The 14,494-nt window shown below is 34.5% G+C and overlaps 2 protein-coding genes across 2 annotated transcripts; one reads left to right on the forward strand and one right to left on the reverse strand.

Moving 5' to 3' along the window:
- The first annotated feature begins 550 nt into the window (after nt 1–550).
- LOC125807011 (BTB/POZ domain and ankyrin repeat-containing protein COCH-like) lies at nt 551–2,778 on the forward strand. Its single transcript, XM_049486763.1, has 2 exons — nt 551–1,036; nt 1,759–2,778. Exons 1-2 carry the CDS (start codon nt 551–553, stop codon nt 2,752–2,754), a joined length of 1,482 nt encoding a protein of 493 aa, XP_049342720.1. The 3' UTR covers nt 2,755–2,778.
- A 3,807-nt stretch (nt 2,779–6,585) lies between these two features.
- On the reverse strand, nt 6,586–14,492 carry LOC125841043 (L-galactono-1,4-lactone dehydrogenase, mitochondrial). The gene is made up of 6 exons (XM_049520039.1): nt 13,318–14,492; nt 11,531–11,781; nt 9,686–9,871; nt 8,626–9,040; nt 7,793–7,933; nt 6,586–6,988 (listed from the first exon to the last, which is right to left on the reverse strand). The coding sequence occupies exons 1-6, from the start codon at nt 13,942–13,944 to the stop codon at nt 6,830–6,832; spliced, it is 1,779 nt and encodes a 592-aa protein (XP_049375996.1). The 5' UTR covers nt 13,945–14,492; the 3' UTR covers nt 6,586–6,829.
- Between the last annotated feature and the right edge of the window lie 2 nt (nt 14,493–14,494).

Genomic DNA, 14,494 nt, shown 5'->3' on the forward strand with positions numbered 1-14,494 from the left:
AACATGTCATTAAAAATTAATTATTCCGAAGTAGAATTAATTATCCACGATTGTTATTCCACTTCTAATGCTGGATAAACATAACACTACAATACAATCCTGAGATAAATTATCTCTCGATTTTATCACAAACAAACATGAAATAAGTCATCTTGAGATTAACTCCATAATTAATTAATTATCCCTTATCTCTCCTACCAAACGAGCTATGTTAGTATTATCTCTTCATTTCCTTTCTTTTTTATTTATATATAAATTTAAATACCCCAATGGCCCAAGAATAGCCAACCATATTGCACCCCCACCCCCACCCACCCACCCACCCCCACTCTCACTAAAATATCTAATTACACAACACAACAGAAGAAACACCATAGGTAGAGAATCTCACAACAAATAACATGTACTGTTGATCAGTACTACTCCTACTTAGCTAGAAAGAAAGAAGAAAAAAAAAAACAATACAAATATATCCATCAAATGAAGTAACTTAAAGCCACTAACCTTTCTCCTATTACACCTTCAAACTATCTTTTTTTTTCCTCTCAATATGACTCCTGAAGATTCCTTAAGAACTCTCTCTTTAGATTATCTAAATCTCCTCATCAATGGTCAAGCTTTTAGTGATGTTACTTTTAGTGTTGAAGGTCGTTTAGTACATGCTCATAGATGCATCTTAGCTGCTAGAAGTCTCTTCTTTCGCAAATTCTTCTGCGGGCCGGAGTCATCTTCTGTCTCCGGCCCGCGGTTGGGCCCGTTCGGCGCTGGCGCTGGACTAGCGTCGTCGCCGAGGGGCACAACAAGTTGTTCACAAGTAATACCTGTGAACACTGTAGGGTATGAGGTGTTTTTGTTGATGTTGCAATTTTTGTATAGTGGACAAGTTTCAATTGTGCCACAAAAACATGAACCAAGGCCTAATTGTGGTGAAAGAAGCTGTTGGCATACACATTGCACTGCAGCCGTTGATCTTGCACTTGATACACTTACAGCCGCTAGATCTTTTGGAGTTGAACAACTTGCTTTGCTTACTCAGGTTTAATTTATTTTTATTTTTTTACTAGCAATTTATGTTATTGTTTGGTTTTTAATCAAGTGGATCAAGGATCTTATGTTTACAAAAAAAAAATTGGTATTTTTTCATTGAAGTTTGTAAATTTGATCTAAGAGAAATTTAGTACTAGTAATAGTACTTGCTTCACTTTTTTTTTTCTAGGTTTGTTTAACAAAATAATTGGATCCATTTTTTTTTCCTTTTTCATCTTAATTGGAGTACTATATTTTTATGTATAGTGGAATCTTGATCATAGATGTCTTGTCTAATAAGAGTTTTTTTTTTCTTGATTTTATGTAAGATTTTTAAACTTGTTTGGATTTGTACTATTGTATGTGTTTGTGCTAGCTAGGTACTAACTCAAAGGTTTCTAAATTTGGTTATTGATTTCATTGGTCTTGTCTTTCCACAATGGTGATATCAAATCTTTTCCCAAATAGTTGTGTTTACTTTTCCTCTTTTGGTTCCAATACAACAACAAAAGTTTGGAATTAATAACTATATTATATATAAATGCTGAATCAAATACCTACCCTACCTAATCACAAAAGAAATTCACACATTCAAATCCTTCCTTTCTATTTATTTTTTCGACTTTGATATGAATTGAGATTAAATGAAGAAGTGGAGATTCGTGTATCTGATCTTAACTTGTTTGAGACTGATGTGTAAGTAACGTAACTTGTTATTGACATTATTTGTAGAAGCATTTGATAAGCATGGTGGAGAAAGCTTCAATTGAGGATGTGATGAAAGTTTTAATAGCTTCAAGAAAACAAGACATGCATCAACTTTGGACTACTTGTTCTCATTTGGTTGCAAAATCAGGCCTCCCACCTGAAATCCTAACCAAACACCTCCCTATTGATGTTGTTGCTAAAATCGAAGATCTCCGTCTCAAATCCTCTATATCGCGAAGATCTTTAATCCCTCATCATCATCACCATCATCACCAGCAACATCAAATGTCCTCGAACATTGAGCTGGAGGACCAGAAGATCCGACGAATGAGACGAGCGCTCGATTCGTCAGACGTTGAACTAGTCAAACTTATGGTAATGGGAGAAGGGTTAAATCTTGACGAGTCACTCGCCTTACATTACGCGGTTGAAAATTGTAGCCGCGAAGTTGTAAAGGCTTTACTAGAGCTCGGCGCAGCCGATGTTAATTATCAGGCCGGGCCGAGCTGTAAAAGCTCGTTACACTTAGCGGCCGAAATGGTCTCACCAGATATGGTTGCGGTTCTTCTAGATCATCATGCTGACCCGAATATCCAAACGGTGGATGGGATCACTCCACTCGATATTCTACGAACCCTAACATCCGATTTTTTATTCAAAGGTGCGATCCCGGGTCTAACTCATATCGAACCAAATAAACTACGTCTATGTCTTGAGTTAGTTCAATCCGCGGCTATGGTAATTTCGCGAGAGGAGGGTGAAGCGAATAATAATCAATCTTCGGAGAACATGTATACACATGTTCGCGAAGATCATAGTTCGAGTACGAGCAGTGGAAACAACAACTTGAATTTAGATTCAAGAATGGTGTATTTGAATCTTGGTGCAAATGTAGCAACGACTCATCATCAAATGGCATGCAAAATGAATAATAATGAAGGTGATCATGATTGCAGCAGAAGCCACAATAATCAGAATCCATCAACAATGTACCATCATCATCATTCTCATGAGTATTAGTTTGTTTAATTTATTAAATTAATTAGACATTTTTATGTTTCAGAACAAAAAATAATAATACTTAGCTTGTTTTTTTTTCTTTTTTTGCCTCTACCCCTTTTTGATGATCTCTTCTTCTTTAGAAAGAGATAAGTTGTCTATAATTTCATGGATTTGGGAAACACAAAAACAAAAAGGTTGATTATCAGGAAATTTAATCAATATTACTCTTTGTTTCTTCCTTTTTTATATATACTCGTACTTGTTGACGTGTGTGATTAGTATTTTATTTGAAAGTTTAAGTTATGTTGTCATCACATGTTGCTTGGTTTTTCGTTAATGAGTCAATATGTGGAAATTTTCTTTGATAATGGAGTGATGAGACTTGAATTCAGGACCTCGACTAGATAAAATATTTTTTTATTTACTTATTGTGTATGTATTGTATTGTTTTCATGTGTTGTTTCTAGGGCATTTCAGGATGATAATGCAATGTACATTTAACGGTGGATTTGGAATTTATTCAATCAATATGATGGGACAAGAAAATTGAGATATTCTAAGTTTTTTTTTTTTTTGATGGAGAGAAGGGACACAGGTCAATCTTTTCAATCTCTGGCCTGTCAACTCCTATAGCTACCTTCTTCTATTTTTTCTTTTTATGAAAGCTTGGTTATATGATATGTTTTCGAGTTTAAGTTATATATATAGTTAATATATGAAATGTTTATACTATTTAGATTACATTTATCTATTGAAGTATGTCATTTAAAGTTGAAGGTCTTTCGGAAACAACCTCTTTATTTTAGAGAAATAGTAATAAGGTATACATACAATGTATCCTCCTCGAATCTCGTTTTAATATAACATTTGACACTTTAAGGATGCTTATACGTAGATATCATTTTTTATGTCATGGACAATAGGAAACCAATAATTTTCCCATATATATATATATATATATATATATATTGAGTACTACGTACCCTTTATTTTAATCACACATTAATTATATATTTTTTTAGAGTGGGATGTTTTTAGTTTCTTGTGATGGTGGGATTACTTATGTTTCTTACCATTTTTAGCTCTTTTTATTATAATTATAATGAGGGGAATGAGCTGTCTCTCAAACTTTATCAATTTTTATTTATTTTTTTGCTTATGTATATGAAATTTGATAGGCTATATAAGGTTATCTTCTTTTTAGAATTTTTTTTTTGTAGTATTTTATGTGAAGGATATGATTTAGCTTTAGAAAATGTGGTTGGTTGTCTTGCATGAATGCAAAAAAAGTGAGTGTGACTATATATTATATTTTTCTAGTTATATTATTAAAGTTCTTCACTTATCAATATATATATATATATATATATATATATATATATATATATATATATATCTTTGATCTCTTTTTTGTCTTTTGCTCCCCTTTAGTAGGCACACAAAAAAATAAGTTGGAATTCTGACACTTTTAGAGTGGTATCTCACTAATGGCTCGGATAAGATTGAATAATTAAATGGAAAATGAAAACGAAAACTTTTGAGATGAAACCCTAGCTAGTTAAGAGAATTACATAGGTTTTATTATCGAAGGGATCAATTTTTAAGTAATTGTAAAGTTATTTTCGTGTAATCTATAGATTACAAATATTAGACGTGAAATCACTCACAAACTGCCTACATGATACCTCCTTTTCCAAACCTTGCATGGACGTGAAATGCTTCGAGCATCAAATGTAGATACGCGTGGATTCTTGGACTCTATATATATATGTTTATATATACGTGTTCTTTTAGATTAATCATTAAACTGGCTAAGTTTACTCAAATTAGTACGTACTTGTGTAGTCTCTATTTATTTAGCGATGTTTGACTGAATAAAGTTTAAGAAAAATCATATTTTCACAAGATTTCTGTAATTAATATATAAGATTCTCCAACTATCTAAATAGTAGCCAAGACAAACGTGATTATATTTTTATTGAAGCTAAAATTGAAATGGTTGGAACCCATTTTTTTTTTTAAAAAAATACTTCTTGTTCTTCTACTGCTGCTAGTGCCATCAACATCTCTACACTTTTTGTCTAAAGTTAAAGAATAGAATAGAAGATAAAAAAAAGTGAAAGCTTAGCCTGCAAATTGGAGTCATTTCTTTTTATAGAAAACAAATTGTGGGGTCGACGTTTAGTAAAAAAAGATTATTTTAGATATGATTTATATACTTGTAGTTACGTGACATATTATAGTTTAAATTAACATGCAATTTAAGAAAGAAATGAATTTTCTTGAAACATATGTTTTTATCTATTCATAACAATTGTGTGACTATATAAACACTTATTTATTATAAATAAAATAAAAAGACTAAAATGAAGTGTGTAAAGTTAATTTTTATTTTATTTTTTAAATAGATTAATAAGAAAGTGAGTATTTTTTATTATTATTTTTGAATTTTCGTTTGTGGTTTTTCCTTTACTTTCTCTTTTAGGATCTGTCCTAATAAATCATGACATAACTAGTGGACGGACATGTCTGAAATGACCGGACAATGAAAATTAAAGTTTCTCTATTATTAATTGGTTCTCTTTTTAAAAAATATAAAAAAGTAAAAATCCCAAATTATCCGCTACTACAATCTATGTCACAACCTCTACTCTTTGGGTGAATATTCTGTGGTGAGCATCGAGTAAACTCATCAGCCTGCAAACCACATCGAAAATGTAAACCGTACTAGGCAAGCCTTACTCCCTCCGTCCCTTTTTAGTTGTCCACTTTAGAAATGGCACACAGATTAAGGCAACAATGATTAGCACAGTGAAGTTACAATTTTACCCTTATGACAACTTTTCACTTCAAAATTACAACCACTTATTTGAATTCAAGTGAAATAAATTAGAGGGAAACAACATACACTTTTACAATTTTCAAGAAGTGTAAATAAGGGTATAATAGGAAAAAATTTGTTGTCCTTTCTTGATTTGTCAAAATGGACAACTAAATAGGGACAACTAAAAAAGGAAATATGGACAAGTAAATAGGGACGGAGGGAGTATATGATAGGCTCGACTCAAAAGACATTGAGAGGGTCATGAATCTCAGATCATCCATGTGAATGATCATCCTTCAAACCAGCTGCGAAAAAATGACTGTTTATGTAAGAATATATACACTGAATTTTCTTTATTCCAAGTGATAGTAACAAGATGCTATAAATTATCAAGAATAGGGCTTACCAAGTGCGTTTATTATCTTTGTAACGAAGCCTATCGAATAAATTATAAACTATATAAAGTATTTACATTGTGATGAAATGATTAAAACAGCTTTTATCAGCTTCTTGAATTTTGTCAGTCAAACGTGTTAAACTTTTCATGAATAATCCAATCCTAAGAGCTGGTAGCTCTGTCAAGTGTTTATAGGAATTATTTCCATAGAACTAATGATCCAGCCATTTTCTTTTTCAGTATTTTAATAAAATACAAAGAATCTGTTGCATTGTCATTCATATTACCAGCTTTCTTACACACACAAGTTTCAGTTTCTTCAGAAACCAAAACAACTTTGAAGTGAATTGTCAATAATGAGTAGGTGAGAAATAGAGAACTCCAAATTATACAAATTATAACTCACTTGTACCAAGAAGAAGCAAAAGTGATAAAAAAAAACAAAAAAACATAGATATATGTTCACCTAAGCATACACTTATGTTTTTTTTCTTCTAAGCATAAGGTTTGGTGAATTATTAATTCAGTCCCATCTTATTCAACATAAATATCAGATTCGAAGGAAGAGTTGTTGTTTCTGATAGACCCTCAACTCAAGTATGAAAAGGAAATACAGTAGTGAAAAGTTTAAATGTATAACAAGTGGTTTATCGCGTAACGATTCTTTTATCAGTACTTAAACACTGGCCTCAAGCATATACAGTGCATGGTAAGCATTATTATAAGTTTATAACAATTCCTTCAACTTAACATTCTGAACAACAATTTACAAGACAAAAATTTCCTTGCAAAATATCTGCTTTGAAACAGGCATGAAGATGATCACTATCGTAAAAATAAATTGATAAGGAGTTGACGTAAACCAACCAAGATTACACAGCCTCAGAGGAAGGGAAGAGCTTCTCAAGCATGTTATTAGATAGGATGCGGTTTGGGTCCAGCTCCTTTCGCGCTTGATTGTATGCATCCACAGGGAATTTCTTCTTTAGCCTTGCCTGCAGAGCTGCAAGCTCTTCCTTGTCCTTGGGAACCTGGAAGCAACATAACCCTCCATGCTGAGTACCCACTTGTCAACTTTACTTAGAGATTCGGCTATCTAGTACTTTTTTATATTTTAAAAGTGAGTGTCTATGAACAAAGTTATATGACCGATATTTTTCATGACATGTAGACCTCATGTCGGAAGATGCATTGCGCTCGGAAATAATTAACTATAAAGAAGCTCACTGCGGTGCTTTGGGAAAATGATTTAAGAGAACAGGTGTAAACACCAATTGGGTGTCTTCCTATTTGCCCCACTATCTACATTGTTACCAGAACAAAGAACTAACTATGTTTGGTAACATATCAGTTGCTAGATAGTGTCAAAATCCAGAAAGTAAATTTAAAAAGGCTCCAAAGGCCAGAATGTAGACTTTGGCAATTTAGAATGAAAATGAAGTAACGATCCCCTAGGATGAGCTTATGCTAGATAATAGGCACTACAATTTTAGAAGCTTGCTTCTCGAAGACACCTCTTCTAACAATCAGTTTGATGAATTGAATCAGCTCTAGATTATAAAAAAGTTAAAGAAACTAAAGAGTAAAGGCAAAGTGCATTGAACAGGTGCAAGAGGATAGTTCGATCTTCCCGTCAATTTCCTAGTTCTTTAGAATTGCAAAATAACAATTAAAGGAGCTATAGCTGCAAAGTAGTGGAAGAAGTAGGAGAAATCTGATCTCTGTTATCTTGCAGAGAGTTTCCTCAACAAAAATGAAGAACCAATATTCTGATAACTTATCTTTTAGATATTCTCTTTTCACCACATATTTCAATAGTGAGAAATAACTCATACCTCAATCTTTGCCCAATGTTCAAAAGCAGAATAATGATCCCACAACTGTGCTTGCGTCATATGCCTGTAGTGGAAGAACTCCTCCGTGATTTGCCTTCTCTGCCGAGCATCCATGGTTGGAAGATACATGATAATTCCAACCTAGCAACATATTGGAAGAGATATAAGTAAATAAGTAATAAAGCTATGCATCAAAATTATCAGGTCTAAAAAATAATCACAGATTTGGGTGTAAACAGAAAGAGGACTTCACTTTCTGAATAGAAGGTTATCTAGTATTTAACCAAAACTAAATACAAAGTAAACAAATTAAATTGTGTTTAGATAAACTTTATGAAACCCATCCACCCTGTTTAAGATCTATTCTCCACCTGATACTGTCAGCATTGATTAGCTCATCTAATTATCACAACCCATGGACTCAAAATCTCTTCTTTTTTACTTTCTAAAGAAGATGCAGTTGGACCATGGACTTAAATTAGTTAACAGCTCACTATGAACAAATATTTGCATGCATTATGTGCTGAGCTCCTTTTGTCAACCTTAAAAAGAAGACCTCAACCCCAATGACAGAGTACATGACAGCCCAATCAAAAGCAAATTCAAAGAATACACTGGTGAGAATATCCAACTCTTAACAAAAGATCGGTCATGGTTTTTAATTTATCTAAAAGCAGATAAAGATATAGATCTATCATGGTTTTATATTTCATTCATGATTTAGTAGTTACTTGAATTTGTGCAACAACATTTATGGTGATTAATTCGGCTCCAGAATGAAGGACACTTTTCATAAAAGCAAATCATAGATTCACATGCTAAAAAAAGATTACCCATGAGAATATATCATCATCCGCTGAGCTATAAGCTGGACTCATTCGACTTTTACTGCAAGCAGTCCATCTCTGCTCTATAGGTGCAGGGGCAGGTACACTTTCTTTCTCAATGAGCTGCATCAACTCCTCTATGTACTCCAGGTCTTTCATGCTAGGCTTTGACAGTGTTCCTGCAGGGAAACATGTCTCTGATACCCACTGGTGGCCACCACAGTCAAACCCTAAAATTTCATCACTCCAGCCAACTCGATACCCTTCTGATTTCCTCCAGTATTCTGCCTCAGCTTTGTTGACTTTAATTACATGCTCCTTGTTGAGAGGATCCATCGCAAGTAGTTTATCTCTCAGTTCAGTGAATGATAGTTCAACTATTTCAGGTTCATCTGGAGAACCAGAATCAGTAACTTGACCTCTGTAAAAAGTGGTAAGAAATTTATTTACCAAGTAATTAAACATTATTCGAAAAATTGAAACATCGAATTTTCGGCATTTCTCCGATAGTTTATAGCCAACATCTCTTTTTATGTGGAAAAATTAGACTACGCGTTTAGTTTAAAATATTTATTTATTTTGTCAATTATACAAGTCATACTGAATTATTTGTAATCTTTTGCTTACCAAACAAATTTTAAAACTAATTTAGAGTCGTTTTCCTCTGTTACTTGTATTCATCTGCTAATGATGAATAAGTATGATACAAGATCACAATTTTAAGGCAGGGATTGAAATGTTAGTCCGTTAAGCACAACCTTACAAGTGAGGCTAAAAAAGAATAGCTAAATAAATTCAAATTCTTGAAAATTTATGAATATTTTTCAGAACATATCATCACTGCAAGTGTCTTAATCTTTACAATTGCCTTAAATTAGTCCATCAAAGTATATTATTTCGCTAATCCCACTTCAGGAAAAGGTCAACCGCATAAAGGGGCTTCTCAGTATATGAAAATAGCTCATACTACATGAGCAAGTTCGTCCAACAACTGAACATCATGCAGAAATGCCAGGAAAAAGATGTTCTGAAATATGTTTTACAGGCTAGTTCAATGCCACCATACCTGTATTTAGTCAACGACTCCAAATAGAGATCTCGGACATGCTGCAAGGCTTCTTCTGTAGTATATTTAGGTTTATTCTTTGGTGGACCTTTCCTCTTAGACATAGGATTGCATGTCACGACCACAACTGCATCAGTATATGGAATATACAAGTATTTGACATGCTTGTTCTCAGATAGGAATTTCCTGAAGTAATGACATGTTAGTGGCATTATTTCACAAGCAAAGGACATTAAGTGAATGTATGTGCTTCACCATGCTATGCATGTGAAGCATGCATCATCATTAACAACAAACTGCTATAATAACATATTTATATAGGTGCAACAAATCATCAGCATTCACATTTAGAAAGTGCAAAAACTTCAACTACATTCCAGGGTAGGCTAAAAAGTACACTTAAAGTTGCTAAAACCAAGAAGGCAAGATAAACTCCATTGGAGCAACTACTGGTTAGCTTCCATTCAAGTCCAGGAAACACTAGACGAGATTAAACTGAGATACCTAGATTTTCTCAATACAGCAGTTTGAACGGGTACATGGGTTATCGACAATTACTAGCAAGTTGTTTTACTTTTACAAGTCATTTCTAGAAGTTGTTTTGTACGGGATTTTGTCTACAACAAAGATGCACCAGTCAGTGCGCAATATGAGATAAATAATTGTTCACCTATAAGGGACTACAACTCTCACACTATAGTCTCATCATTACTTTCAGCAACTACCCTACCACTTATATTTATCTCTCTTTCATCTCTTCTCTTCTCCAACATTTTATTTCTTTCTCATTATTTATCTTCTGTCCTCTCTCAAATGTTCTAGCCCACAAATACAGAAGATACTAATGAGATAGAGTAGCAACAACATACCCGGTGTAATCCCACAACTGAGATAGAGTAGCATTATTATTATTATTTCGAATAATTGCCGTGTCGTGGCCAGCCTTCCCGCACCTCACCTAATTTTATAAGGTATCTGCTACCTCCCGCCAACACGGTTCTAGGTAACTCTGTCTACCGAGTTCAAGACTGATGAGAAGAAATCCCCTAGTATTTTGCTTCTGTAGGGATTTGAACCTAAGATCTCATTGTTTTTTTTTTTTGAAATTAAGAACCTAAGATCTCATTGTTCTCAACCCACTTCATTGACCACTAGGTCACACCCTTGGATGCAACAGAGATGTATATTATATTTATTGTGCATCTTCTGAGTGCATATCTATATAATTTACTTCATCATCAAAGAAAAAAATTAGAGCTTATAGCTCTAGTTATAAGTGTGGACTGAGCAGCAAGACAATCAAAAGAATAGAGAAATGGATGTTGATGGGTGATGGCTGATGTCATTAGCCCTAACTTCTTTATCAACTTGAAAAGTTGATGGGTGGTCAAGCTATTATACGTATCAATTAAAAAAAAAAAATGGAAGTTGAAATTCACATCTGACGAGGAGTTTGAGAAGAATCTATTGAAAGGAGTTGAAGGAATAGGAGTTTATCATGGTCAGTGAGATTTGTGGATCTAAGATCGAGCAAGCTCGAATTGACGTAGAATATGGGAAGTTTAAAGTCAAATATTTCAAAATATGAGCAATCCTTGTTTCACTAATCACAAATACACAAGCATATGTCTCTCACAATAATACCAACAAAGCTTAAATTCTTTTCCATGAGATCCCTTGTGCTGGGTTTTGGGATGCTTGCAAGTCGCTAGCTTGGATACATTAATATTAACAGGTAACAAGCTCTTTATCAAAGAAACCCTCCAAGAAGGTCCAATGTAACAACTATGAGAGCTTCCCAAAAGGGAAAAGAATTCACTAAAAAAAAAAAAAGCAAATATTTACTTGTGATTTTTCTTGATATCTTTCATGTTAGACAGGAATGTATGTTCTACAAGCTCCTGCCTCTCAACACACTGAAGAGTGACTTCTGCAACCACACCAAGTCCCCCAAGTCCACATCGAGCTAGATAAAAGAGTTCTGGATCTTTCTCTTTTGAAATTTCTATTGTGCCCTTGGCAGGGGTAACCAATTTCATGCTTATGACTTGTTCATCAATTGGAGGCAACCTGGCACCAGTGCCATGGGCACCAACCTAACAATTTGAATTCAAAGGAACAAAAGCTTTAGAATTTCCCCAATCAATCCTCAAAAGAAAAACATCCATCTGACTAATCAATATATCAAGTAACTGCAAGTTGGAATAATGTAGAAACTTCAAACAAGTAGCAAAGAGCAGATGCTGTCCTTTTTTTTTTTTGGATGACAAGTGAAACCCGCAGCCGCTACCCTTTGGGTGAGCACAGGGTAAAACACCCGCTCCTATGCAATAGCTCGCAAACCACATAGGATGAAGTCCTTGAAACACAACATGGAATGAATCGGAACCAGCCTGAACATTTTTCCTTTGATTGATCATGCAAAAGTAAGGTTTTTATTTACATAGGTAGATGTACATCAAGAAAGTACAAGTGTACAGAGTACATGCATAAGCTTACCAAAACACTCATCATGTCACCAAAACTAGAGACAACTTTCTGGCCACCACAAAACAGTTAGTATACAGCAAAGTTATAATCTATACACAGGGAGAACTTCTCCCTCAAAAGCATCCAGTATTTCTTTTTTGGTAAAGTCAAAAGCATCCAGTATTTCTCCAAGCCAAAGTATTGCCAGTATGCAAATGTAGTATACTGTATACCAGGCCTCAAACGGTCTTTGGAACTCTACTTGAATTGTAAACCTAGAGAAGGCATAATTATACATATATAGGCCATAACTAAAGCTTCAGCACTAGCACAAATAAGGCAAAACATAATAAAACATATACCCCAGCCTCAAAAATTCTCACTCCCTCAGTCAATTATCCTAGTTTAATTGGGGATGAAAGAATTAAGACAAATGTAGCAGCTTGAAATAATTCAAATTAAGAGTGAATTGAATACCAAGGACGCACCCACTACGTAGTCTTCTCTAAGAACTAAAAAAAATAGTTTAGAAGTATAAAAGAGGCAAAAATAACCAGCCAACCACAAGTCAATCAGGCTATATGAATTCTCATTGTCCATTTCACTCCATTTGAACCCATTTCATAACAATATTCAATCATTCATGTTCCCTAACAATACATTTCTGCTCCATTTCATTTTTAAAAAAGGCTTATACATTCTTTACTGACACAAAAATTTCTAGCAAGATTAAAATGACTCCTACCAATCATTGGACCTAATCACCTCATGTAAGCCTGTCAACATGAACCTTAATCCCAATTAGATAATATCACATATATGGGAGAAATTTTGGAATGGAAACACTATGTATTTTAGTTAGCCCTCTAATTATCTATCACTTCACTTTTATCTATTAAATAAACTATTCCCTCCAGTTCAATTTGTTCATCCGGTTTTGACTTGGACACAGAGGGTAGGAAAGAACAAAACTTTTGAATCTTGTGTTCCTAAACTAAAGATATGTAGAATGTACCATGGTCTTAAACTTATCAGGTGAAAAGTTGAAATTCGAAGAATTAAGATGCATTCTTTAAGACAAACAAATTGAACCGGAGGAGTAATCCACAAGAAATCAACATAATAAGTTGTATAAAACATCCAGGAACAAATCAATCAATCACCTGAACAATGCCACCAATCTGCTGTTCTCTTATGGAAGCAAAGTTTTGAAGAGTAATCCCAAACTCCTTAATCTCATCCACAAGCTGCTGAACCCGAATCCCAGCTTGAACAGTAACCCTTTTCTTCTCCTTATCCACACTCAAAACCTTATCCATTAACGCCAAATTCACCATCCCAGCTCGTGTTAACCCAATCCCATTCGGCGACAAACCCGATCCAACCGGCCGGATCTTATGCTTCCTCACATTCGCTTCTTTCACTATCCCTTCAAGCTCTTCAATTGACTCGGGTTGCAAAAAAGTCCGAGTTCGAACCTCATGGGTCCCACTCCAATTAGACACAGTATGAAGATCATCCGGCAACGGAGCATACCGAAATAGCTGAGCTTTTTTGTCTCTCGCGTTTTCCGAGAATGGAAAGGAATAATATGTGGCGGCAGCAGAACCTAAGACGAGAAGTGTGTATCCGATGTATTTCCGGAGCTCGGCGTCGGAAGACGGAGGTCCCGGAGTAGATGAAAAGAGACGGGGATTGAAGATTGGGAATTGGGGATTCTGACGGCAGCGGCGGTGGTGGTGGTGGAGAAGGGATTGGAGAGAGCGTTTGGAAGTGAAGGAACGGAGCATTTGAACGGTGTCGTTTTGATGGGGTTTAGAGGGGGTTTAGTGGTAACTGTGGACTGAGAAATGAAGAAGAAGATGAAAGGTGGAAGTATTAATTCTTCAAGATTTTTTATGGCTTAGGGAAAAAATGGGACCATAGTCCTTGATGGTTAGTTGACTAGGAAAGCCTCATGAAACGAGCTCGATCAAGAAAGTACACGTAGAGATTCGATTCTCGTGATCAATCAATTCAACCATTTATATGATTAAGGTGACTCTGTGCGTTAATCAACTTGATTACTCTCATGAGTAAGATGACTCTCACGTTTAACCAATTCGATCATCCTTATGATTAAGATAGATATTGACTCTCTTAAAACCTTTTTTTTATGATCAAATTTATTGTATTTATGGGATTGTACATATGCCAATATGTACCCTTTTTCCCAATGATGGAAGGTCAATCAATTTTCACACTCAAATACAATTTTAATTTTAACTTATACTTCAAAATATTACTCCTTATTTTACAAATATAATTCATATCCAAAAATTCAATTAAAAAAAAAGGTCC

The sequence above is a fragment of the Solanum verrucosum genome, unplaced genomic scaffold (assembly GCF_900185275.1).
Source record: "Solanum verrucosum unplaced genomic scaffold, falcon-dt-bn FXZP01000196.1, whole genome shotgun sequence".
NCBI classification, from domain to species: domain Eukaryota; kingdom Viridiplantae; phylum Streptophyta; class Magnoliopsida; order Solanales; family Solanaceae; genus Solanum; species Solanum verrucosum.

Excerpts from the sequence above, each read along its gene's own strand:
- LOC125807011 (XM_049486763.1), top strand. The coding sequence starts at position 551 with ATGACTCCTGAAGATTCCTTAAGAACTCTCTCTTTAGATTATCTAAAT. Across the intron at positions 1,037-1,758 it reads AACTTGCTTTGCTTACTCAG|AAGCATTTGATAAGCATGGT; the intron begins GTTTAATTTATT and ends CATTATTTGTAG.
- LOC125841043 (XM_049520039.1), bottom strand. The coding sequence starts at position 13,944 with ATGCTCCGTTCCTTCACTTCCAAACGCTCTCTCCAATCCCTTCTCCAC. Across the intron at positions 11,782-13,317 it reads AGATTGGTGGCATTGTTCAG|GTTGGTGCCCATGGCACTGG; the intron begins GTGATTGATTGA and ends TCAAATTGTTAG. Across the intron at positions 7,934-8,625 it reads ATGATGATATATTCTCATGG|GTTGGAATTATCATGTATCT; the intron begins GTAATCTTTTTT and ends ATATGTTGCTAG.